The 25,729-nt window shown below is 33.8% G+C and overlaps 1 protein-coding gene across 1 annotated transcript; it reads left to right on the forward strand.

The window, feature by feature from the left end:
- The first annotated feature begins 8,926 nt into the window (after positions 1-8,926).
- On the forward strand, positions 8,927-24,215 carry LOC112024235 (probable cyclic nucleotide-gated ion channel 5). The gene is made up of 8 exons (XM_024056876.2): positions 8,927-9,106; positions 11,324-11,409; positions 12,372-12,954; positions 13,749-13,961; positions 17,193-17,473; positions 21,532-21,643; positions 22,600-22,836; positions 23,366-24,215. The coding sequence occupies exons 2-8, from the start codon at positions 11,351-11,353 to the stop codon at positions 24,059-24,061; spliced, it is 2,181 nt and encodes a 726-aa protein (XP_023912644.1). The 5' UTR covers positions 8,927-9,106; positions 11,324-11,350; the 3' UTR covers positions 24,062-24,215.
- The last annotated feature ends 1,514 nt before the right edge of the window (positions 24,216-25,729 follow it).

Below are 25,729 nucleotides of genomic sequence, written 5' to 3' on the forward strand. Positions count from 1 at the left end.
GATGGGTTTTCAAAAGTTTAACATTATAGGAAGGAGAGAGGAAAAAAACCAATGCTTTCATTTTACTATTATTATCAGTTTTTTTTTTTTTTTTTTTTATAGTTATGATACATGTTTAAATATAAATTAATAAATAAAAACTAAATCAAACCATTTATTTATAGAATATCAAACATAATGCATAGAAAGAAAGTCAACAAAAATCAATAAATAAATAAATAAACTTCCGTTTTCTTAATTTTATAAGCAAATTGATGCCTCTAAATTTAAAAGAAATTATAATAGGATCATTTAGACTTAGTGTCATGTAATTTAGAAGAGAAAATTTTACGATTTGCTTCTATCGACATCAAACAATAATTTTATCAATAGAAAATCAAAAGGTATTCCGTAAATTCTCGATAGATCTCTCATCTAACAGTGTTGCAAGAGTATTTAATTTTAATTTAGTTATCGACACAATTTTCTTTTTCACAATTTATTGAGATGATATATTGTGTGGGGCTATAAACAAGTCGAGCTGATTCAATATTAAAAGTTCAGACTTGTTCATTCAATTTTATTTTGAACACAAGTCAAGCTTGAGTTTATCACCAAACAGTATTACTATTCAAACTTAATTTATTTTATTGTCAAACAAGCTTGAACTTGTTCACAAACTACTTGATTGAAGTATTTATTTTTTATATTATTAAAATTATGATTAAAATTTTTTATTCCTTCTCAAATCAATGAATTTATGCTACAAATGGACTAATTATACTATCTATAAACTAGAAATAATAATTTGATATTATATAAACCTATTTACAAATTTACACAATCCAATTTCAAGTCTATATAATTATATTTTTAAATGAGTATTGTAGGGATAAGGGCCCAAAATCATATGTTGGGCCTTGAGCTTTATCCAAGAACATTTACAAGTCCAAGGAGTGATAAATAGTTATGAGGGATTTCAGTTTAGAGTCTCATGGATAAGAAATGAGTGAAAGGCGGTCCAAGGAGGAATTCCTCCTCGGTTATGATAGATATCGCTTAGATGTGTATTCCAACGATGAAAGTAGTATTCATAGAAGCCCTAGTGATATGAACGTGGCTCATGAACATATGAAAAGCTGCTACAACCGCATTAAATACACTGCAGCTACTTTTTTGGCCGTATTTATGTGAAGAAGATCCCTGAACAGTGTTGTCTTAGCTACCACTACTCACAGAAAGCCAAATAAGGTATCTGATAGGACGAGCACTCAAGTAAGGGCTCAAATGATCAACAAATGTAGGATCAAGATGATTCAAGGGGAGCTATATAATATAAAAGACCCTCCATGAGGAAGGGATCGGAAAAATAGAGAAATAATACTGTAGCAATCAAAGTTATACATGTAATGAATTTAATTGATTCATATAGAGTTTTACCTCCTCGAATAGGGAAATTCAGTCAGTTTTATGTTCCTTGTACTTGCTTGATCATCTCCTGAATCCATACTAGTCATTGTCAAATTCATTAGGGCCGAGTTATTTGACCCACTCTCTACAAATTTATTGTATTAAGCTCATCGGGCCAACATACCTTACATTTTGGGCTTGAGCTGCAAAACGTGACCCTACAAGTATAAAATATAATTATATATAGTTAATTGAACCTCAATGTTTTTGAACATTTATTATGCTTAAGCTTGACTTCTTTAATAGTTGAGTCTAAACTTAAATATAAACGTGACTTGTTTTCTAAACAAAAGAGCATAAATAAGTAAATTTCAAACCAACAACTTACCTTTCTTTTGTGTGAGACCAAAGTTTTTCCCAAAAGTAAGACAAGACAATATATTTGCATCCAGTCCCCCAGCTTTTCAAGCAAAAAGTCACGGAAGGTATTTTATCTTGTTCAAAAGTCCTTGAAAAATTCTATTACAAAGGTTTCTAAAAAGTGTGGCTTTTGTGTGTTTTATTTTCTAGTATCCGATCAACAAGTCTTCAAGTGGGGCTGATCTATTCAAATATTTTTTTTTAATAATTATTTTATTTGGTATGCAGAATAGACCATTATGTATAAAACCTGAGAAATTCCCGAAAACAAATAAAATCAAAGGGAATAACCATAAGATAGATTTTTAGAATACAATTTTCATACATAAGTCCTTTACATGTTAAAAACCCATCTTTCATTTTTTTTTTAAAAAGTTAAATTACTAATTAGATTCTCTTATTGTTAAATAAATTTCAATTTAATTGTTCAACTATTAATGTTGTCTAATTTAGCTCCTCAACTTTCAAAATTAAGTAAATTTGACCTTCTCTCTTTTTTAAAATTTAACAAAATTAGCTGATTTGATAAAAGAAGCACGTGTTAAAAGATTATTATGAATAGGGTGGTCCAGACTCATCCAAAGACTCGATCCACCCAAAGAAACTGACCGGATCTGATCCAACACTGGCCGACCCGACTACTCCGACGGTTGGCGACAGGTCTTCACCACCATAAACCAACTCCGGCAAGTCAGTTTCAATTTCCCTCCCCCAAAACCTGAAAAACCTGAACCGACTGACAAAAACCCAGATTCTAGCAAAAAGCCTAGATTCCGGCTATAATTTTCTAATCTTGGCAAAAACACCTAGATTCCGGCAATATTTCACGTAGATCTGATGAGATTTTAATCAGATTTAACAAAATATCATCGAATCTGGTGAGATTTTCGCTGGATCTAGCGAAATCTCAGAGAATCCAATGAGATTTTCGCCAGATCTGCTTTTTTTCACCGTTTTCTCAAATCTATGACGCTGACCGACCCGTCTACCACCCGTTAAAGGTTTGATCCGCCCGACTTGACTACTCTGGCGGTCTGCGGCAAGTGAGATTTTCTACCACCCGATTTCGTTGGGCAAATTCTGGGTTGGGCACAAACCCGACCCAACCCGAACTAACCCGTGGACAACCCTAATTATGAAAATGTAAAAAATTCACAATCAAATTAGTTTCAACTATTAACTCAATTTAAATTTATATGAAGAATAACCCATAGATAATGTCTTTTTTTTTTTTTTTTTTTAATACAAGATAGAAATTATACTCTAAGATAATATAAGTGTATATGTGTATGCAACTTTATGCCTTTCTGGCCCATTCTGTGCCCTTGCTGATAGTCCATATTGACTCCATAACTTATTGCATAGTTCCTCATCATATTGCCGAGGACACATTGTTTAACAATTCTGTTTTCCAAGTAAAGAAAGACAAAATTTTAAAACTATCCTCGACTAGTAAATAAAAAAGTATTGACTTTTTAATTAAAATAAAAGATATGATAAAAATAAATAAATAAATAAAAGATCGAATTTTTATTCCAAAGAGTATTATATTTTGACATCAACATGATATAGAAACAAAAAATTTCGTAACTTGATTGATGGAGTAATTGAATGATTGAATGAGAGATCATGTGGAGGATGAAGAACATGTGAATGTGATTATTCAAAGATAAGAAAGAATATTTCATTTTCAGTTCACACGATGCAAGATGTGGAAAAAAAAGGAGGTAGAAATATATGTGTTGTGAACACAAGTGGTGCCTGCACTGCACCAAATATGGAATATGGATAGGATATCCATCTCGAGGATGATGGATTGGACAGCTGGGAGATGGGGTCTGGTAAACCTAGTCTATTAGGTGTCACGGACCTCACGGTTGTCTTCCTTTATATCTGTGATAATAAAAATAATAAAAAATAAAATATTATTTTGGTCCTAAAATATTATCAAAATTTTATTTTTAATCTTTATATTTAAAAAAATTATTTTTTCACCCCTCAATTATTGAAAAATTCTTTTTTCACCTATAAACTATTAAAAATGTTTTACTTTATATGCTTGAACTTTACCAAAAGTTTAATTTTCATCTCAAAACTATTAAAAAAATGTTATCTTTTCATTATTATTTTGTCTTTAAACTATTTTTAAAAAAATTTACAAATTTTAAGGGAAAATAGATTTTTTTTGTTTAATTTAGAGATAAAAAAAACTTTTAGTAAAGTTTAGAAACTAAAATAGTATTTTACTCAATATATATATATATATATTATGCATATGAAAAATGAAATCAAGTGAAATAATGAACAAGTCACTAATTCAATTTCAACTTTCAGCCGTTGACTTGGTCAATATCTTTCGTGAACAGAACTTAAGTTTAAATACTAAAGATCCATTTGGATAATATATATTTTGATAAAAACTGAAAATTAAAAATACTGTAGTAAAATAATTTTTAAATATGTGAATAGTGCTATGAGACTCATTTTTAATGAAAGTTTTGTTGGAAAAAAAGTTTGTGGATCCCGTGAACTGTGCACGAGACCCACTGGAAAAGCACGTTGCAGCTAAAACACGCTTCTCCCAAAAAGAAAAAAAAAAGAAGAAGAGAGAAACGCAAAACGCAGACGCTGAGCTGTAAACGCAATCCAAACGCGTATTAAGTTCTTTTCATTGACCTCATCACTTATTATCAAGGGGGGAAAAATCACGTTATATGTGTGTGTGTGTGTGTTTGTTCATAATCAATTGATGGTTATGGGTCCAAACTCAAGTCAAGAAAGAAACTGACATATTTGTTATTTATAAATTAGGCTTTTTAATGGGGTGGCTCTTTTCTTTTTCTTTTTTTATCTAAAGACAAAAAAATCAAAATCAAAACCAAAAAATAAACAAATAAAGAAGAAGAAGATCCTCTTAAACCAAACCAAAAAAGAAATAAATAAAGAAGAAGAAGAAGAAGAAGAAAATCCTCTTACTCTCCTGGGAAAAAAAAAAGATGGACAAAAATTCCTCAAATAGTGTTGAATTTTTTATAGCAAAAAGTATTATTTAGTTGTCATTTTATGTTTGAAAGTAGATTTTATGTGTCAAGAGCTTTTAAGTGTTTCCAACAAAAATATCCAAAGTTTGGATCGCCCCTCCTCTAATTATCGAATTATTAAAATTTAAAAAAAAAAAAGTAGACTTTATATGCACATTAAGTGAGTAATTAGAGAAATTCTCAACAAAAAAAAAAAGAAAAAAAAAGTGAGTAATTAAGGGTGAAACTTTTTTTTGGAGAAGAAATTAAGGGTGAAGCTGATATGTGTTTGCTAGAGTAAGTTTATGGTAACTTGGATGTTTCTAGGCAACAATACTCATCTTGAGGTTACCAATGTACATATTGTATAATACTAACGTAAAAAAGATGGGTTTTCAAAAGTTTAACATTATAGGAAGGAGAGAGGAAAAAAACCAATGCTTTCATTTTACTATTATTATCATTTTTTTTTTTTTTTTTTTTTAAGTTATGATACATGTTTAAATATAAATTAATAAATCAAAACTAAATCAAATCATTTATTTAAAGAATATTAAACATAATGCATAGAAAGAAAGTCAACAAAAATAAATAAATAAATAAATAAACTTCCGTTTTCTTAATTTTATAAGCAAATTGATGCCTCTAAATTTAAAAGAAATTATAATAGGATCATTTAGACTTAGTGTCATGTAATTTAGAAGAGAAAATTTTACCATTTGCTTCTATCGACATCAAACAATAATATTATCAATTGAAAATCAAAAGGTATTCCGTACATTCTCGATAGATCTCTCATCTAACAGTGTTGCAAGAGTATTTAATTTAAATTTAGTTATCGACACAATTTTCTTTTTCACAATTTATTGAGATGATATATTGTGTGGGGCTATAAACAAGTCGAACTGATTCAATATTAAAAATTCAGGCTTGTTCATTCAATTTTATTTTGAACACAAGTCAAGCTTGAGTTTATCACCAAACAGTATTACTATTCAAACTTAATTTATTTTATTGTCAAACAAGTTTGAACTTGTTCGCAAACTACTTGATTGACTTATTTATTTTTTATGTTATTAAAATTATGATTAAAATTTTTTATTCCTTCGCAAATCAATGAATTTATACTACAAATGGACTAATTATATTATCTATAAACTAGAAATAATAATTTGATATTATATAAACCTATTTACAAATTTACACAATCCAATTTCAAGTCTATATAATTATATTTTTAAATGAGTATTGTAGGGATAAGGGCCCAAAATCATATGTTGGGCCTTAGGCTTTATCCGAGAACATTTACAAGTCCGAGGAGTGATAAATAGTTACGAGGGATTCCAGTTTAGAGTCTCATAGATAAGAAATGACTGGAAGGCGGTTCGAGGAGGAATTCCTCCTCAGGTATGATAGATATCGCTCAGATGTGTATTCCAACGATGAAAGTAGCTTTCATAGAAGCCCCAGTGATAGGAACGTGCCTCATAAACATATGAAAAGCTGCTACAACCGCATTAAATGCAGTGCAGCTACTTTTCTGGCCGCATTTATGTGAAGAAGATCCCTGAACAATGCTGTTTTAACTACCACTACTCACAGAAAGCCAAATAGGGTATCTGATGGGATGAGCACTCAAGTAAGGGCTCAAATGATCAACAAATGTAAGATCAAGATGATTCAAGGGGAGTTATATAATGTAAGAGACCCTCCATGAGGAAGGGATCGGAAAAAATAGAGAAAGAATACTGTAGCAATCAAAGTTATACCTGTAATCAGTTTAATTGATTCATATAGAGTTTTACCTCCTCGGACAGGGAAATTTAGTCAGTTCTATGTTCCTTGTTCTTGCTTGATCATCTCCTGAATCCATACTAGCCGTTGTCAAATTTATTAGGGCTGAGTTATTTGACCCACTCTCTATAAATTTATTGTATTGGGCTCGCCGAGCCAACATACCTTACATTTTGGACTTGAGCTGCAAAACGTGACCCTACAAGTATAAAATATAATTATATATAGTTAATTGAACCTCAATGTTTTTGAATATTTATTATGCTTTAGCTTGACTTATTTAATAGTTGAGTATAAACTTAAATATAAACGTGACTTGTTTTCTAAACAAATGAGCGTAAATAAGTAAATTTCAAACCAACAACTTACCTTTCTTTTGTGTGAGACCAAAGTTTTTCCCAAAAGTAAGACAAGACAATATATTTGCATCCAGTCCCCCAGCTTTTCAAGCAAAAAGTCACGGAAGGTATTTTATCTTGTTCAAAAGTCCTTGAAAAATTCTATTACAAAGGTTTCTAAAAAGTGTGGCTTTTGTGTGTTTTATTTTCTAGTATCCGATCAACAAGTCTTCAAGTGGGGCTGATCTATTCAAATATTTTTTTTTAATAATTATTTTATTTGGTATGCAGAATAGACCATTATGTATAAAACCTGAGAAATTCCCGAAAACAAATAAAATCAAAGGGAATAACCATAAGATAGATTTTTAGAATACAATTTTCATACATAAGTCCTTTACATGTTAAAAACCCATCTTTCATTTTTTTAAAAAGTTAAATTACTAATTAGATTCTCTTAGTGTTAAATAAATTTCAATTTAATTGTTCAACTATTAATGTTGTCTAATTTAGCTCCTCAACTTTCAAAATTAAGTAAATTTGACCTTCTTTCTTTTTTAAAATTTAACAAAATTAGTTGATTTGATAAAAGAAGCACGTGTTAAAAGATTATTATGAATAGGGTGGTCCAGACTCATCCGAAGACTTGATCCACCCGAAGAAACTGGCTGGATCTGATCCAACACCGGCCGACTCGACTACTCCGACGGTCGGCGACAAGTCTTCACCACCATAAACCAACTCCGGTAAGTAAGTTTCAATTTCCCTCCCCCAAAACCTGAAAAACCTGAATCGACTGACAAAAACCCAGATTCTAGCAAATAGCCTAGATTCCGGCGATAATTTTCTAATCTTGGCAAAAAAAACCTAGATTCCGGCAATATTTCACGTAGATCTGATGCGATTTTAATCGGATTTGACAAAATATCATCGAATCTGGTGAGATTTTCACTGGATCTAGCGAAATCTCAGAGAATCCAATGAGATTTTCGCCAGATCTGTTTTTTTTTTTTCACTGTTTTCTCAAATCTATGATGCTGACCGACCCGTCTGCCACCCGTTAAAGGTTTGATCCGCCCGACTTGACTACTCTAGCGGTCTGCGACAGGTGAGATTTTCTACCACCCAATTTCGTTGGGCAGATTCTGGGTTGGGCACAAACTCGACCCAACCCAAACTAACCCGTGGACAACCCTAATTATGAAAATGTAAAAAATTCACAATCAAATTAGTTTCAACTATTAAGTCAATTTAAATTTATATGAAGAATAACCCATAGATAATGTCTTCTTTTTTTTTTTTTTTTATTAGTTGGAAATACTAAAAAGTGTCAACTGTCAATTGAGTTATGAGGTTTTTAGCAATACATTGATAGTTGAATAATTTCTTTTTTAAAATTCAATAGTTGGGGATGGATGGATTTAAACCATGTATGTTTTAGTTAGAAATACCAATAAGTACTAGTAAAAATACAAAACTCTTAATAGTTGGAAAAGAGAAGACCAAATTTGAACAATTGCTTATCTGGTTTCTTGTTTCGGATCGCTTCGAACTTTGCTTCGGAACACAATTTTCACAGATTAACTAATGATATGATACGGAATTTATAATACTAGAGAAGACCAGACTTGAGCTTGGATGTCTCCATTAGAAATGAAAAAAAAAAAAAAAATCAAAATCATTATCATTGAAGTACAAGAATTTTCAAACTGTCCAAATAATTCAATTCTGACTTCCACACAGACTTGGTCAAAAAAATTTGCAAACATTTGAGTGTTAAACAAAAAAAAGGTCAAAATGGTCTATAACTCGAACTCGAACCCGTAGCCACGTCAGATACATACATACATATACACCACGGGCAGACACCAAACAGCGGGCACACATAGGGGCAGTTACAGTAATTTCATATATTTTCCTACAAAATCCTTAATAGTACAGTACACTTTCCAAGAATCTTTCTTTCCTCACTATTTTTTTATTCTTATTTTTTTGTCTCTGGCTTTGGTAAAAATATATTTCCCACTTGTTTAGTACTTTGTTCTTGTCTATCTATCTTTCTCTCTGTTTGTCAGCCAAACTTTCTTGGTTTTTCACCTCAGACTCAGCAGACATGAGCTAAGGAATACCCTCTACAGATTCTCAGTATGTTCTCTTTTATATATTTATGTATATGTGTATATGCATGTGTTGATTTAAATATATATATATATAGATATATAAAGTTTTTGTGAAGGGAAAGTTGTTTCGGGTTTTGATTTTAGTTTTGATTGGATTTTTGAGCTATTTTTTGGAATCTGGAGGTATGAACGGGTTTACTGTTAACCTTAAATTCGTGCTTCTTCGGTTATAACTCATAATCTATCATATTGGTCATGCTTTTCTTTTAAAAAAAATATAAATATATGAAATTTAGTGGTCAACGGTGGAGATGGAAGATTTGGAGTATTGGGTTTTGCTTTTTATGGATTGTAGAAGCAAAAGAATAAGGCTTTTGCGAGTGTTTTAGTTTTAGATTTAGTTACATGGAGGACTTTTGGATACTCAAGGAATTGAGGAAATTTGTGTGTGGATTTGTTGGAAATTATTTAAGCTAATGTTAAGATTTTGACTTTAAGTTGATAAGGCAGTTGAAGAGGATGCAATTTTGGAATTTGAATTGGAGGGCATCTCTTGAACAATAATGGGAATTAGTAAAAATGGTTTTGGGCTTTAGATGAGTGCACTACTATAAATAGTAAATCCATCTGAGGGTTTGAGGTATAGGTTTCACTTTGATGGACAATTGGAAGTTTGGAACTACTTCTTGATGATGTGAAGCGCCACCAAATGCAAAAATTTGGAATGGTAAAAATGAGGAGAATATCTGTCATAACCATTTGGTGAAACAAAGAGTGCCGAGGTGATAGATAGAAGGGTTTTTGCTGACAAGTGAGATTGACCAAGGCTGATTGAGGTGTGTTTGATGATTCTTTTTCTCATTAGTCTTGCAGTTTATTTTAATTGTTTTTAGTTAACCCATCATTGGTAAATGACTTTTTTATTAAAATTTGATAGGTATGCTTCTTATTGCAATGAGAGAATTTAGAACTATCATGAGTAATTTCTAGTAGCACTGCAGTCTTGTACAGACAACATCTGATCCTTGTTTATCCAGGTCACAAATTGTCAAAACTCTTAAGCATGTTTAGGTAGTGTCCTTGTTGATGGACTAGGTCTGTGGGAACAAAGTTAGTCATATAAAGTAATTCCCTTGTAGAACTTGTTATGCATAATTAATGGATTGCCTCCAGTGGTCTTAATCTGTGCCCATAAGATTTTCATAATCATGGGCTTATTGGCTTGAAGATAGAGGTAGAAGTACGAATATTTTTATCAACTTCATAGGAAAACTAACTTTGTTAGAAATGAAAAGTTTTGTTCTATTGGATGAGGAGAATGATTTGAAGGAAGGGATGTACATTTTTATGAGAATCTTTATACAGTCACGGTATGTAGCTCCTTCATTTATTTGTTGTTTTAGGGTTATTAGAGAGGCTAGTTGGAGAGAAGAAGTGTTTAGGGGCACTTAGACATCTCATCACAAATATATCATCTGGTCTAGACAGGTTTGCCATTGGTTTCCTTGAAATTGCTAGCAAGTGGTGAAGAATGTTGTCACATAATTTTTTTTTTTGGGGAAAATTTTGATTGCTGCTTTTGCTGCTCGTGTTGAAGAAAGTGATGCTTTGTACATATAAGGTTTTGGTCCATTGTCTTGGTGGAAAATGTATCAAACTTTTGATTAATATGCTGGCTAGTTGGTTGAGAAGGATGGTGTGGTAAGCTGGTGTCTTAAAATGCCTTGTTGAGGGACAAAATTTATTACAAATAATTATACAATAGCAAGATTCATCTGAGACTGTAGGGATAATTTGTAAATTGGACAGAAAGTGTGTGATCATGTTAATTGGGACTATTTAATTAAGATTCTTAGACAAGTTTTGGTTTGGTTAGAAATAGAGGAACTGGGTTTTGGCTTTTTTACTAGCTAGGTAGTTGACTCCTTTTAATGGCAATGTGTAATAACTAGTATCATGTTTGTGATTTATGTAACTTGATGCTTTTAGTTGATACGGCACTTTATCAATCACAGAGGGAGCATGGACTTTTGAGAAAACTATACACACACAGGATTCTTTTTTTTTTTTTTTTTTTTTAGCACACACAGAGGATTCTTGAGTGCATGGTTGGACCTTGACGTGCTTCTAGTGTCATGATCCCTTGGTTGCTTGGTGTAGACCTTGTGAGGTTGCCCAAGCACCTAGGTTGATTTGATTAATTTGACTCCAATTGGTTTGCATTTTATTTCTTTGGTTGCAGGTGGTTTTATGTATTCAGTTGTAAAGAATGATGGACTGCGGTTACAAGTCACAATACATGGGTGGCCAACGAGAGAAGTTTGTAAGGTACACAAAAATAGTTGTTTGCACTATCATGGCTCTGAATTTATGAAGGAGGAGAAAGTTAAACTGTTTATATGTTTATATACTTGTACTTGTTGGTTTGGTGTTTGTGTGTGTGTGTGTGTATTTTTTTGGGGGGGGGGGGGGATATAAACTGCATATGACAGTATAGCAATCATATATGTTTATATACTTGTACTTGTTGGTTTGGTGTTTGTGTGTGTGTGTGTGTATTTTTTTGGGGGGGGGGGGGGATATAAACTGCATATGACAGTATAGCAATCACACGTGGCTTTAAAGGGCAGTTTCACTTTTAATGGCTGTTTTACATGAATATGAGTTGCTTAGTCATCTAGAGTCCCCAGAATCTGATAATATGAGAGTGACGTCTGAGTTCATTTGACAAACTATGTGAACAATTACTCAATTTTCACAGTTCATGGGATGAAGGGAAAGCTTTGAGTTTTGATGTAGCTTAAAACTTCAAATTTTGTTTTCATTTCTATACTTTTCAATTTAAAAAAAAATAAAAAAGTAAGAACGTTGACCAAGACCATTTTCAGTTTCATTATGCAACTTTGATAGTCACAATATATATATATATATGTGTAGATTTGATAGGTAAGTTACACACTCAATCATTGAGTTGTAAACCCACGGCCTCACCCTCCATCCCATTATTATGGGAGAAGGAAGTGCCAGTTGAGCTATAGCTCATTGGCTTCACTTTCACTATTTTCGATATACTGCACTGAAAAGGTCTTAGATATTTCTTGAGCCATGCAACAGATTGTAATTGATGTCAAAAGTAGGGTTATGTCCTCTCCTCCAACACTACCCTTCTCTACCTTCCTCTATTTATCATGATGAAAATTTAAGGCTGATGCTAGTTGTGTATGAACTTAATTTTTTACTGCTACAATAAAGCATCTTATTTGCATGGCGGTGCTATTTATATTTTCTAGGTTGGATGACTTGGATTCTAGAATATCATCATCTTCTGATACTGGCTTGAATAAATGTGGATTTAATGTCGAGGGATTTAGCCGCACAGCTCATGCAAGAGATGGAACATCTAGATCTTTTAAGAGAGGAATGAAAAAAGGATCTGAAGGACTTAAATCAATTGGTCGATCACTTAGATTTGGGGTTTCTCGGGCAGTGTTTCCAGAAGATCTTAAAGCTTCAGAGAAGAAGATATTTGATCCTCAAGACAAATTCCTCCTCTTGTGGAATAGACTTTCTGTTGTATCATGTATTTTGGCAGTGTCTGTGGACCCTCTCTTTTATTATCTTCCAGTCATTAATCAAACATCAGTTTGCATTGATTTAGATCGAAAGTTAGCAATCACAGTGACTACATTGCGGACGATTGTTGATGCTTTTTATCTCATTCACATGGCTCTCCAATTCCGAATTGCTTACATTGCCCCATCATCTCGGGTTTTTGGACGAGGTGAACTTGTGATAGACGCTGCAAAAATAGCCAGGCGATATTTGCGGGGATATTTCATCGTTGATTTTCTTTCTGTGCTACCCCTACCACAGGTTAAAATGTTTATACTGCTCTTAATCCATTTCTTAATTAACTGAGCTGCCTGCTTCCACCTCATTAATATACTTCTGTCTCTTAACTTTGTGCTCATTTTTCATCTATGTTTTATATGCTGTTGACATCTTACAATTGCTATGCCATAGATATGAAAAACAGTTGCACTGACTATTGTTTCTTTATGATCTCCATGTCAATTGTTGAAAACAGAATGATTTTTATATGGAAATCTTTGCTTTTTCCTTGTAAAATCTTGTTTAAATCTTTTTTTTTTTAAAGCTTGCTACAATGGTTGAGTTTTGCATTTGTATTCGGCTTATTTTCTAGTTAGGCATCTAACATGGTATCACTTATTAGAGCCCGCTTTGTTCGTTTGTTCTTCAACTCCATCACTAGGTCCTTTTGTCATTGTTTCAGACTCAGTTGGGCCCATTTATCTGTCTTCTGCTTCATTCTGTTTTGTTGGGCCAGCGGGTGTCTGAGGTGTTAAGAGAACCCATATTGGTTGGGTATCTTATTTTATAATGGTTCACTGCTAGTTGGGCCTTTCCACTTAATGGGTTAAACTTTTGGGTTGGATAGTCTCTCAAACATATGGAGATTCTCATTTTAATCATTAATTATAAAGTGGTAAAATGCATATTTACGATTTGCTACCTTAAGATTTGCAAAAATAGATATTTGTAGTCCTGAAAAGTGTGTTGGCATTGTAATACCCCACTTGCAGATTTTCTGGAGTTAATGGAACATCTAAACTAAATTTTTGTTATCATTTCTTGAAATTGTGCAGATTGTGGTTTGGAGATTTCTTCATGGTTCAAATGGTCCAGATGCACTGGCTACAAAACAGGCCTTGTTTTTCATTGTCTTGCTTCAATATTTTCCCAGATTTCATCGAATCATACCTTTAACTTCGGAACTGAAAAGGACAGCAGGTGTTTTTGCTGAAACTGCTTGGGCAGGTGCTGCATATTACTTGCTATTATACATGCTCGCTAGTCATGTAAGTCCTATTCGGTTTGGTAGCGTTTTATCATAGTTGAAGTTCCCTGTTATTTTCTGTGTTGGTCACCATATGGATACTACTTTTCTTGTTAGTTTAGGTTTCTTGTGCATGAACTATTCCTTAAACCTTGTTTTAGCATTTTTTTTTTTTATAAGTAGTACTCCCTCCATCCCAATTTGTTTGTCCTATTTAAAAAATCCAACTTATTAAGGGAACATCATTTATTGTCTTGTCTGCAGTATAAAAATGTAAAAGTTTCCAAAACTACCCTTAAAAAAATTTGTCAAAAATGGTTTTGGAAATAAAGTAGGGGCATAACAAGAATATTAGTAAATTAATGGGTTTTAATTTTAGAAACAAGACAATATTTTGGGATATCCTAAAATGGAATAGAGGACGAACAAATTGGGATGGAGTAAGTAATATTTATTCAAATGAATCAACAAGTACACAAGAAGTATATTAGCTGAAGGTGGTACAAGAGATCTAAAATTACAATGAATGATATAAACAAATAAATTTGAAAAAGACTTATTGTAAAAGAAAAAAAAAAAGGCCTTGTTTTTCATTGTCTTGCTTCAATATTTTCCCAGATTTCATCGAATCATACCTTTAACTTCGGAACTGAAAAGGACAGCAGGTGTTTTTGCTGAAACTGCTTGGGCAGGTGCTGCATATTACTTGCTATTATACATGCTCGCTAGTCATGTAAGTCCTATTCGGTTTGGTAGCGTTTTATCATAGTTGAAGTTCCCTGTTATTTTCTGTGTTGGTCACCATATGGATACTACTTTTCTTGTTAGTTTAGGTTTCTTGTGCATGAACTATTCCTTAAACCTTGTTTTAGCATTTTTTTTTTTTATAAGTAGTACTCCCTCCATCCCAATTTGTTTGTCCTATTTAAAAAATCCAACTTATTAAGGGAACATCATTTATTGTCTTGTCTGCAGTATAAAAATGTAAAAGTTTCCAAAACTACCCTTAAAAAAATTTGTCAAAAATGGTTTTGGAAATAAAGTAGGGGCATAACAAGAATATTAGTAAATTAATGGGTTTTAATTTTAGAAACAAGACAATATTTTGGGATATCCTAAAATGGAATAGAGGACGAACAAATTGGGATGGAGTAAGTAATATTTATTCAAATGAATCAACAAGTACACAAGAAGTATATTAGCTGAAGGTGGTACAAGAGATCTAAAATTACAATGAATGATATAAACAAATAAATTTGAAAAAGACTTATTGTAAAAGAAAAAAAAAATTTTAAAAAAAAAATGAAAAAGAAAAGTTCCCTGAAGCTACCATCCACTTGAGCAAGGCCTTCAAAATATTGGCTTTTAATTCTAAAGTTGTCCCGCTCACATTCTTCAAAGCTCCTCACATTTCTTTCCCTCCAAATGCACCACATCAAATAGTGAGGAGTGGCTTTTCATATATTACAGCTTCGATGACGGCCAAATTACCTTGTTAACAAGCTAGAAGATCAACAACATTTCAAGGCATCACCTACTCCACACCATAAAGAGCAAAAACTGAATCCAATAAATCTCTAGCAATAGGACAATGTAACAATAAATGGTCTACAGTCTCCTCATCCCTCTTGTGCATACAACACCAGCTCACCAAAATAATGTTACACTTCCTCAGGTTTTCTTCTGTGAGGATATTCCCCCAAGCAGCAACCCAAAGGAAAAATGCCACCTTACTAGGGAGTAGTTTCCAAATATTCTTCCAAGGGAAACTGTCAGGACCAAGGGAGCTAAAACTCTATAATAAAATTGAACCTCAAAACCTCTCTAATTCAAAGGCTTCCAGCAGCACAGCTCATCTACTCCAGCCCCCTCCACCTTAGCAGAATACGGTAGATCACAATGTAACAATAAATGGTCTACAGTCTCCTCATCCCTCTTGTGCATACAACACCAGCTCACCAAAATAATGTTACACTTCCTCAGGTTTTCTTCTGTGAGGATATTCCCCCAAGCAGCAACCCAAAGGAAAAATGCCACCTTACTAGGGAGTAGTTTCCAAATATTCTTCCAAGGGAAACTGTCAGGACCAAGGGAGCTAAAACTCTATAATAAAATTGAACCTCAAAACCTCTCTAATTCAAAGGCTTCCAGCAGCACAGCTCATCTACTCCAGCCCCCTCCACCTTAGCAGAATACGGTAGATCTAAAAACACAGAGATTCCAATTCCCAATCTTGAATTGCACGATTAAAATTCAACTCCCAATGAATCAGCCCATTTCTAGATTGTGCTCAGTGTTGAAATATGGCTGTTTGTTAAATAAGGAACCAATGTGCTCGGTGACCAACAATACTTTCAACGACATTCATCATACTTCACTCCTCTATTCTAGTGTGGCCATGGGCCTTATTTATAACACGTGCCCCATCCCTTCTTACTCGTTTGAATTCAGATCAATTTATTTATCAAAAAAAAAAAAAAAAAAGAACCAAGAAAGGTATAACAATCAAGGAAATCCAACAAACAAGAGAAAAAATGACCACTTAATGTAGCCATCCAAGCATACAAAGTTTGTGAAAAACTGAGCTTCATGCCCACTATAGATTGTTCCAAGCCTTTGAATGTCCGGTTTTTCCACTCCTTCTAAATAACCCACATGGTACAAAGAGGGATGGCATTCCAAATATCATACAGTGCCTAGCATACTGCCACTTCCAACTTGCCAGCAGCTAGACCACCCTTTTAGGCATAACCCACTGCATCCCAAACAAGCAAAATATGAAAGAACATAGCTCTCTAGCCATACAACAATGTAACAATAGGTGATCAACATACTTTTCATCTTGCTTGCACATACAACGCCAACCCACAATGAGAATCCTCCATCTTCTTAGATTATCAATAGCAAGAATCTTCCCTAAGGCTGCAGTCCAAAAGAAAGAAGCCACTTTGGTAGGAACTTTAACCTTCCAAATACTCTTCCAAGGAAATGGAGTTTCCATCCCTACATGCAGTGCTTTATAATTAGATTTTACTTCAAAAAAATTTCCTCTTGTTGGCACCCCACAAATAGTATCCTCTACATCCCTTCTTAATTTTGTTGAGTAAATCAACTGGAAAAATTCTTCCAACAGTCCGAACTCCCAATCACGTAGAGCCCTGTAAAATGTAACATCCCAATTAATCTGAGTTCAGTGTTGATTCTATAGAGAAGGAAATGACGCATTTTCTAATTATTGGATGAATCTTTGCAGATAGTTGGGGCATTCTGGTACCTGTTGGCTGTAGATCGCAATGACACATGCTGGCGGCAGGCTTGTTCTGATGATAGTTGCAAAAGTTCCTTGTCTTGCAGCAACCCACGCCTAGCATCAAATACCTGGGTGACTTTTGTTAATTCAAATTGTTCAACAGATGATAATTCACCATTTGATTTTGGAATCTATAAAAATGCTTTGTCATCTGGAGTTGTTTCATCCATGAAGTTTGTCTCCAAATACTGTTACTGTTTATGGTGGGGGCTACAGAATTTAAGGTATATTAATTTTTCTTTATTTGATCTAGGTGCTGCTTCATAAACAGTAAATTAAAAAAAAAAATTATTTAGACTGGAGTGTAGTTTCAGACTAGTAAATTGTTTAGTAATATATTTTATGTTTTATCTTTTTGTTGGTTTATCTTATTTGACTTTGATTGAGCATATTCATTTGAACATGTCTGTTTGTTAAACCCCTTAAAAAGTCATTGGATTATAAGCGCATGTGCTTCCGGTTACATCCATGCTTCTAAATGACATTTGTTCCTTCTATAACAACCTTTCCCTCTAGATGCAATAATATTTCATTATTATCATAGAAAAATAAAAAAATTAGTACTATTATTAAATTTTTTTAAATAAAATTAAATTATAAACAAACAACAAACAAAAGGCAATAAATTTTGATAGGTAGATAGTGGGAGAGGGGGGTTCAAACCAAAGACATGGGATACCACAAAGCATGTCATTATCGCTGGGCTATCACTTGAACCCCAAAAAACAAAAGGCAATAATAGATCCACATAAAATATATGTGCAGCATAAAACCCATGAAACAAACAACCATTGGTTTTATTTATTTGCTAGGTAATGTATATAAACTAGAAGAGGCCAAGGCAGCTTTGGTCTATGGTTTTGGGTTTATTGGGAGTATCTTGGGTTATGCCGCATACTGTTTTGGGGCTGTTACGGTGTTGGCAAGGGAGCTTTGGTCGTCATCGAAATGGTTATATATGGTCCATCATTCCTCATGGCTTAATGTGGTGTCTTTGGAGGGAGAGAAATAGTCGTTGTCTTGAAGATATTAAGAGATCTATTCCGGCCCTCAAGCTATTCTTTTTTAGAACTTTATTGGATTGGTTGTTTGCATTGCAAAACCAATCATTCCCTTCTTTTATTGATTTCCTAGATTCATGCAATTTTTGTATTTGATTTGTTGTCCCCTTGTTCACTCCCTACGTTCTAGGGTGTTTCCTTTTTGATATCAATATATCTTATTACTTATCAAAAAAAAAAAAAAAAATCCATACAAAGGTTATACGAAGTTTATGTAGTTATAACTTAATAAGTGTTATGAGTAGTATACATATGAAGGGCCAATTGCTTAGAATGTGTTAGAAACATTCATAAATAATGTATTACTTATTAAAAAAAAAATCATAAATAATGTGTTGTGTTAGGATAATAATTTAAACCCTTCACACTTCCCAAATCTAAACATAATATAAGAGCCACACCACTCATCAATGTTAACTCAGACACTCCATATTGCCAGCAAGCACAACCACAGCCTTTTATCACTGATTGCGACTCCAGTGACCATGATTCACTCACTAAACAAGTTGGTTGGGTCCGACAACTGATTCTGTTGTCACCTGGCTGAGATTTACTCACAGTTCTAGTTAGCTGCATTCGGAAACTAATGCAGGAGTCTAATGCGTTAAATGGATGATGATGACATGGCACGAGGGAGTGACATGGCACAAGGCCAGCTAAGCCTAAGGGCTAAATTTCATATGCGCCATGTGATTATTGCAGCTAAATCCTCATGTGCCAAGTTTGCTATAGTATTTGAAAATTGGAGGGAAATTATTTAGTGGCACATAAGAAATTATTGCAGCTAAATCCTCTTGTGCGAAGTTTGCCTATGCTAGATTTTAGGAAGTTGTAAGAAAAAGAAGCCATTTGCTTTATTAAGTGTAGCATGTGATTAACATGTTACAATTGTATTCAAGCATGCTTGAATACAATTTTCCTAAAAAATCACTCTAAAAAAATCCAGTATATATAAAACTAAAATCACAAAATTTGAATCCATCAGATCCAAACATGCCACAACCGAATCGAATATATATATATATATATATATATATAAAAAAAAAAAAAAAAAAAAACCTAAATTTTTAAGAAATATATGTATTTGGAAGAGGAGAGAGATGATAAGATTAGTACCTTGCTTGTGACCAGCACCTTTCTTGATGGTGTGGCACTGAGTGCACCTGGTCTTGAAAATCATCTCTTCAACCTTTGGAATTGCAAGGTGGTGCTTGCTCAAACGAAGTCATTTTATAGCCTAGTTAGTTATAGAGGATGACATCATCTATAACTAACTCATTTATCACATGATTGAATGCATGTGTAACATATTAATCACGTGCTAGATTTAATAAAGCATATGGCTTTTACTTCTTACAACTTTCTAAAATCCAAACTAATTTTTCCTCCAATTTTCAAAGAGAGAGAGTCTAGGGGCACAACAAAATCTCACAACATAATTTTTTATTTCATTTCATTATTTTGACCTATGGTGAATTGGCAACTAGCTTGTTATGAAAACGTTGTGAAATTTTGTTGTGCCCATAGAAGAACTCATTTTCAAATACTGCAACAAACTTGGCACATGTGGATTTAGCTACAATAATCATATGGCATTTTTGAAATTCAGCCCTTAGGCTTGGTTAGCATTGTGCTATGCCACTCCCTTACATCATGTCATCATGCCACATCAGCATCATTCATGTAATGCATTTGACTCCTGCATCAGCAACACAAGTGGGTGGTTTTTCCCAGTTGGAAAGCCTATTCTCTCTATTGCCATTTCACCCTGTAGAGTTTTCGAACTTTGAGATGCTGAAACTCCATCTGAAGGTGCCAATCTAACTTGCTATGGCTTAATTGATGTACTGACCCCTGATCTGCAGTTGTCTCAGGCTGCTTCTGTTTTTTTTTTTTTTTTTTTTTTTTTAATTGTGCTGATTCTCCCTTCTGATTCTGCTCAACTAGTGGGCGAGCGAGTCTGGTGAATAGGACTTGTTAATATGTGGGAGAAATGTTTTGGTGACTAATTGGTTGGATTATTTTTATGGTGCTGAGTTTGTCCACTTATGTTAGGTGGCTTAGTTTCTACTTTCTAGTATTCTTCATGGGTCCTTGAGCTTATTTGTGTTTGTTCTAGTTAGTTTCCTGGTCAGAGTGTTTCTGTGGACTCAAATAGTGTTTGACCTAATTATTTGTTGTCTCCTGACATGCCCTCTATTACATCCATCCACCTCAATGGAAGTAACTATACAGAGTGGGACCAAGTAGTTGAAATTTTCATTTTTGGCAGGAAAAAAAAAATCTCAGTTGTTGAAGTTCCAAATATGCTGATTGTAGGGTTGAGAATGTACAAATTATAAATTGTCTGCATAACGGTATGGACTAAAATAAGTGGTAGCCTCTTTTTTGGCCAACTGCCAAACTTGTGTGGCAACAGACTCAAGACTTTGGTTTAAATCAATTTAGATGTATATATGACCTTCATCAGCATTACTTCTCCCTGGTTCTCAATATCTTTCCGTGAAGGATTGTTATGCAAAATTTAAAGGTATATGTGAAGAACTCAATATTTACCAGTATTTATGACCTTCATGCAAAATTGTATGTACGTAGCCTGTTTTCTCTTTGTTTGCCGCCAACCTTTGATGCAGTGAAGTCACAGATTTTGGGAAGGACCTCCCTCCATGAGTGAAGTCTTTGGTGTTGACTTAGGCAGTCCTCCTTATTTGATTCTGGTATAGTTACACTGACTCCTAGCGATAATTCTGCCTTTGTCATGTCCATGGCATGGTCGATTTTTTGGAGATTGAGGCTGTGGATTTGTGAACTGCGGGGTGTGGGGGGGGAGGAGGCTATGGTAGAGGATGTGATCTTTGAAAATTTTCCTACTATCATGGTGAAAAAACATGGATCTTCAAAACTTTGTGGATTTTCCTTACTAACAAATGTTGTCTGATCTACTCAACGTGTTAACATGTTCTAACTTGAGTTCAGGAACTGAACAGATTGTGTGACTATTGAACATTTTTTTCCATAAAGATGTTGATTTAGACCTTGCCTTTTAGATTCTGAAAGTCAACTTATCACCTTAACTTTATCACTTAGTCAGTAATGTGACTTTAGTTCCCTCATCCACTGGTTTTATGTCAATAAACTATAATTTACTTTTCAAAAAAATAAGTAATAATGATAATTAAATTTCAACACTTTAACTTCATTTTCCTTGTTTTTTTCAACAGTACACTTGGCCAGGGACTTCAAACCAGCACCTATCCTGCAGAGGTTATATTTTCCATAGCACTTGCAATATTTGGTCTCATCCTCTTTGCACTTCTGATTGGTAACATGCAGGTAAACTTGGAACCCTTTTTTTTAGAGAACTTTTGTATACAAATTGATAGAATCATTTCTTTGGCTTGAAGACTACTGAAGTTTGTGGTAGTGATGCATTTTTGTGCCCATGAATTTATTCAAGTTGTAGATCCTTGCTTATCAAATGCTCATTGGGAACTTGTGTTTATTAAGAGATGAACAGAAGATATGAGCTGGATGGATAGAATTGAGTTTGGAAGTTAATAGTGTAGCTAACCCCATGTCAATCTTATAACATTCCTTAACCAAGTTCTGCTGACTGCTTCTTCTATAAAATTAAATAAAAAAAAATTGTTCTGCTGACTGCTTCTCTTGTTATCTTGTTTTCTTAAAACATATCATTCAAAAGGCAAGAGAGAGGTAAGGGAAAAGTGTACAATTTCTTTGTATCATGGATGTGTATCTCTTTTCAAATTTCACTAAATGCATATATATTGTTGAAATCTTACCACAATGGAAAATTAAACTATCATACATTAATTATATAATAAAAATTGCATCCTACACATGGTTGTGGCAAATGGACACCCTGTCCTTTAATTTTTGTTCTTATGTGTACATAAAATTATTAGCATAGTTTACATTAAATAAAATTCTATTATCAAAGTTTCAAGGAATTGAAAATACTATTCTGATTAAAACTTAATTACTAAATGTTTCAAGAGTTTTATTATTATTATTTTTAAATTATTTTAATAATATATTAATTATTTTTGGTTTTGATAAAATCTTGGTCCTACATTCCATGTAACATTAATTAATTTTTGTTCTTTTTTTTTTTTTTAGTATCTATTTTATTCTTCAATTTCAATTATGTCACTAAAGTATTTTGCTTGGTTATCATTTTTTTTCAGTCCTTGCATCACAACGGCATGGTATTAATAGTAATATGAAAAGCAGAATATTTAACTTTGGGTATTGTGCTATTGTGACAGACCTATCTTCAGTCACTAACTATTCGGCTCGAGGAGATGAGAGTTAAAAGGCGTGATTCAGAACAGTGGATGCATCATCGCTTACTCCCACAGGACCTAAGAGAGCGGGTTAGACGTTATGATCAGTACAAGTGGTTGGAAACACGTGGGGTAGACGAACAGAATTTAGTTGAGACTCTACCAAAGGATCTTAGGAGAGATATCAAGCGGCACCTCTGTCTCGCTTTAGTGAGGAGGGTAAATTTTTTATCCCTTTTTGGCATCTTTGTATCCTTTCAACGGTGAGGATACCTATTTGCAGATCCTTTAATGAAGCATTGTGACAATTTTATTGTAAAACAACCATACCAAAAATTTTGGAACCAAATTTCTTGGCAAGTCATTTTTTGCTTGCATCAAGGTAATAATTTCTCAGTAATTTCATAAATGTCAAATGAATCATCAAATGATAAAGGCTTCTTTACTTGTCCTAATGTGAATTGCTTTTTACCAATTTATTCTTAATTCTTTTCCAATTAATTCATGACCCTAAGTAATTGAACAAGGGTTTTCTTGAGCTGACTTGTCTATTTGTCTGAATAACAAACTGTTCTTAGGTTTGTTATTAAGGAGGGATATATTGTGTTCTTGAGAAGTGGTGTCTGTCTTTGTTGTCACTCTATGGGACTGTGCTCTTTGCCTTTTCTTATCCTACTACCCTCTTCATAATTGGAGCTGTGGCATGTGGCTTTGTGAATGTCATTAATTGTTTTGCTGGTAATCATAGGTTCCTCTATTCGACAATATGGACGAGAGATTGCTTGATGCCATTTGTGAGCGACTGAAACCATGTTTATTCACAGAGAGTACTTACATAGTCCGGGAAGGAGATCCAGTTGATCAGATGCTTTTTATCATACGTGGTCGCCTCGAGAGTGTAACCACAGATGGTGGGAGGAGTGGGTTTTTCAACCGCAGTTTTCTTAAAGAAGGTGATTTCTGTGGGGAGGAGCTTCTGACCTGGGCACTGGATCCCAAATCGGGAGCTAACCTCCCATCTTCTACTCGGACAGTGAAGGCTTTAACTGAAGTTGAGGCTTTTGCCCTAATAGCTGAAGAGTTGAAATTTGTGGCAAGTCAATTTAGACGCCTTCACAGTAGACAGGTTCAACACACCTTCCGTTTCTACTCACAGCAGTGGAGAACTTGGGCTGCATGCTTTATCCAAGCAGCATGGCGCAGATATCACAAGAGGAAGAATGCCGAGCTTCGGCGCAAAGAAGAAGAAGAAGCAGAAGCATCAGAAGGAAGCCACAGCAGTGTTGGAGGTTCATTTAGTATTGGTGCCACTTTCTTAGCTTCCAGGTTTGCAGCAAATGCTCTTCGTGGTGTTCACCGAAATCGAAATGCAAGGACAGCTAGGGAATTAGTGAAACTGCAGAAGCCTTCTGAGCCTGATTTTACTGCTGATGATGCAGACTGACTTTGTGATGTAAAATAATTCGTTTGATACGCTGATGACTGAATTTTTTTTTTGTGATAATACTCTGCCTAAAAAACAATGTATAATACAACTTGAAATAGTGCTTGTATGTTTGAGGGAAGAAAATGTAAAAGATTGTATGCTTGTGTTGCTACTTGCTTGCTTTCCATCAAACCTTTAAGCTTGCTAGTGCCACACATCATGAAGTCTTGTGGTTGGTTACATTTCCTAGACATTGTTGCATAAATAATTAACTCTCTTTTTTTTTCCCCGATTAAAATAAATTATAAAGCAGAAAAATAAAAGAAAAAAATTGCATTGTAATATTTAGGGAGGGTTTCAAATTAAGAGTAAATTTGTGGATTCTTTCCACGCTGAAGGAGTTTTTTCTGCTTAATAAGAGATCTAGAGCTGCTCTAGCATTTGACCACTTGTGGGACATTTACGTTTTGCTTTTTGCTTAATACAAATTGCACTTGATTATGAATACAAAGTTCAGAGAAAGAAAACTAGAAAAGGAAAAGCCACTCTCCCAGCAAGGCGAAAGATTCACTTAACCTGCTAACCAAGCCATAAAGAATATGCTTAAAAGAGAAAATTTCACCATGAACCAGCAATTACTTCAACAGATATATTTTATTTCCATAGATAGCTCATAGAGGCATTTCAACAAACAATTAATTGCACTTCAATTAGAGCCACTTCAAAGATAGGAAGACTCCCACAAAATATGAAACACACAGGAACCCATGAATAAGTCACACAAAAATACAAAACCCACAAACAAACCCACAAAATTCCATTGAAATTTTGTTCATGCAAAATTCGGCCACACCCAACAAAAAGAGAAAACACACCGACACATCAGAAAACTCCAAAAATTTAAATACAACTTACAGTAGTATGACATCGGTATCTCTGAGATACCCTTACAGCGGCAACATTAGTTTTGTGGTGGATAGACTCTCACAGCCAAGAAAATCACAGTGATAAGTGTTGTTCCAGAGAGTTTGTATCACTTTATTCGAATAAAGGTTGTTCCAGGGAGTTTTTGTGTATCAGATACTTCGCATAAATTGGGGCAATTGGTGGTAGATGTAAAATTTAAGAGCTTGAGGACGAACTTGGGGTATTGATGAGGAAGAAGAAGGGAGATCTTCTTGCAAGATACGATTGAAGAGAAATGCCAAATTCAAAAACTATCCGTTGCTAAACGCACCATTTTGTCAAAATAATCTGCGTTTTTTTCTTTTAGTTATGGGACTCATGAACAGTGAAAAAGGACTCACAAAATTAAGCAAAACATAGAAACACAACTGTTTTTCAGCATGCCAAAGGCACGCTAAATACTATTGTTTTAGAAGGTGCAAATTAAACCCTATAGTTTAGGGGATTTTCAAATTAATCCTAATATTTCATTAGTTACAAATTAAATTTAACTTAATATGTTTCAATTCAAACCTTCTCTTTTCTCTTTCTTTGTCACTAATTGCACGAGCATAGGGTTTGAATTGAAAAAAGGTTTAGGGTTTAATTTGTGACTTCTAAAACTATAGAATCTAATTTGAAACCCCCCATAAAGCATTAAAGTGGAATTTCTCTCAAATAAATTAAAATAACTAAAGTAAATAAAAGGAAGGGAAGCAGGCCAGGGTGAACAACAAAATG

The sequence above is a fragment of the Quercus suber genome, unplaced genomic scaffold (assembly GCF_002906115.3).
Source record: "Quercus suber isolate HL8 unplaced genomic scaffold, Cork oak 2.0 scaffold_577, whole genome shotgun sequence".
Taxonomy (NCBI): domain Eukaryota; kingdom Viridiplantae; phylum Streptophyta; class Magnoliopsida; order Fagales; family Fagaceae; genus Quercus; species Quercus suber.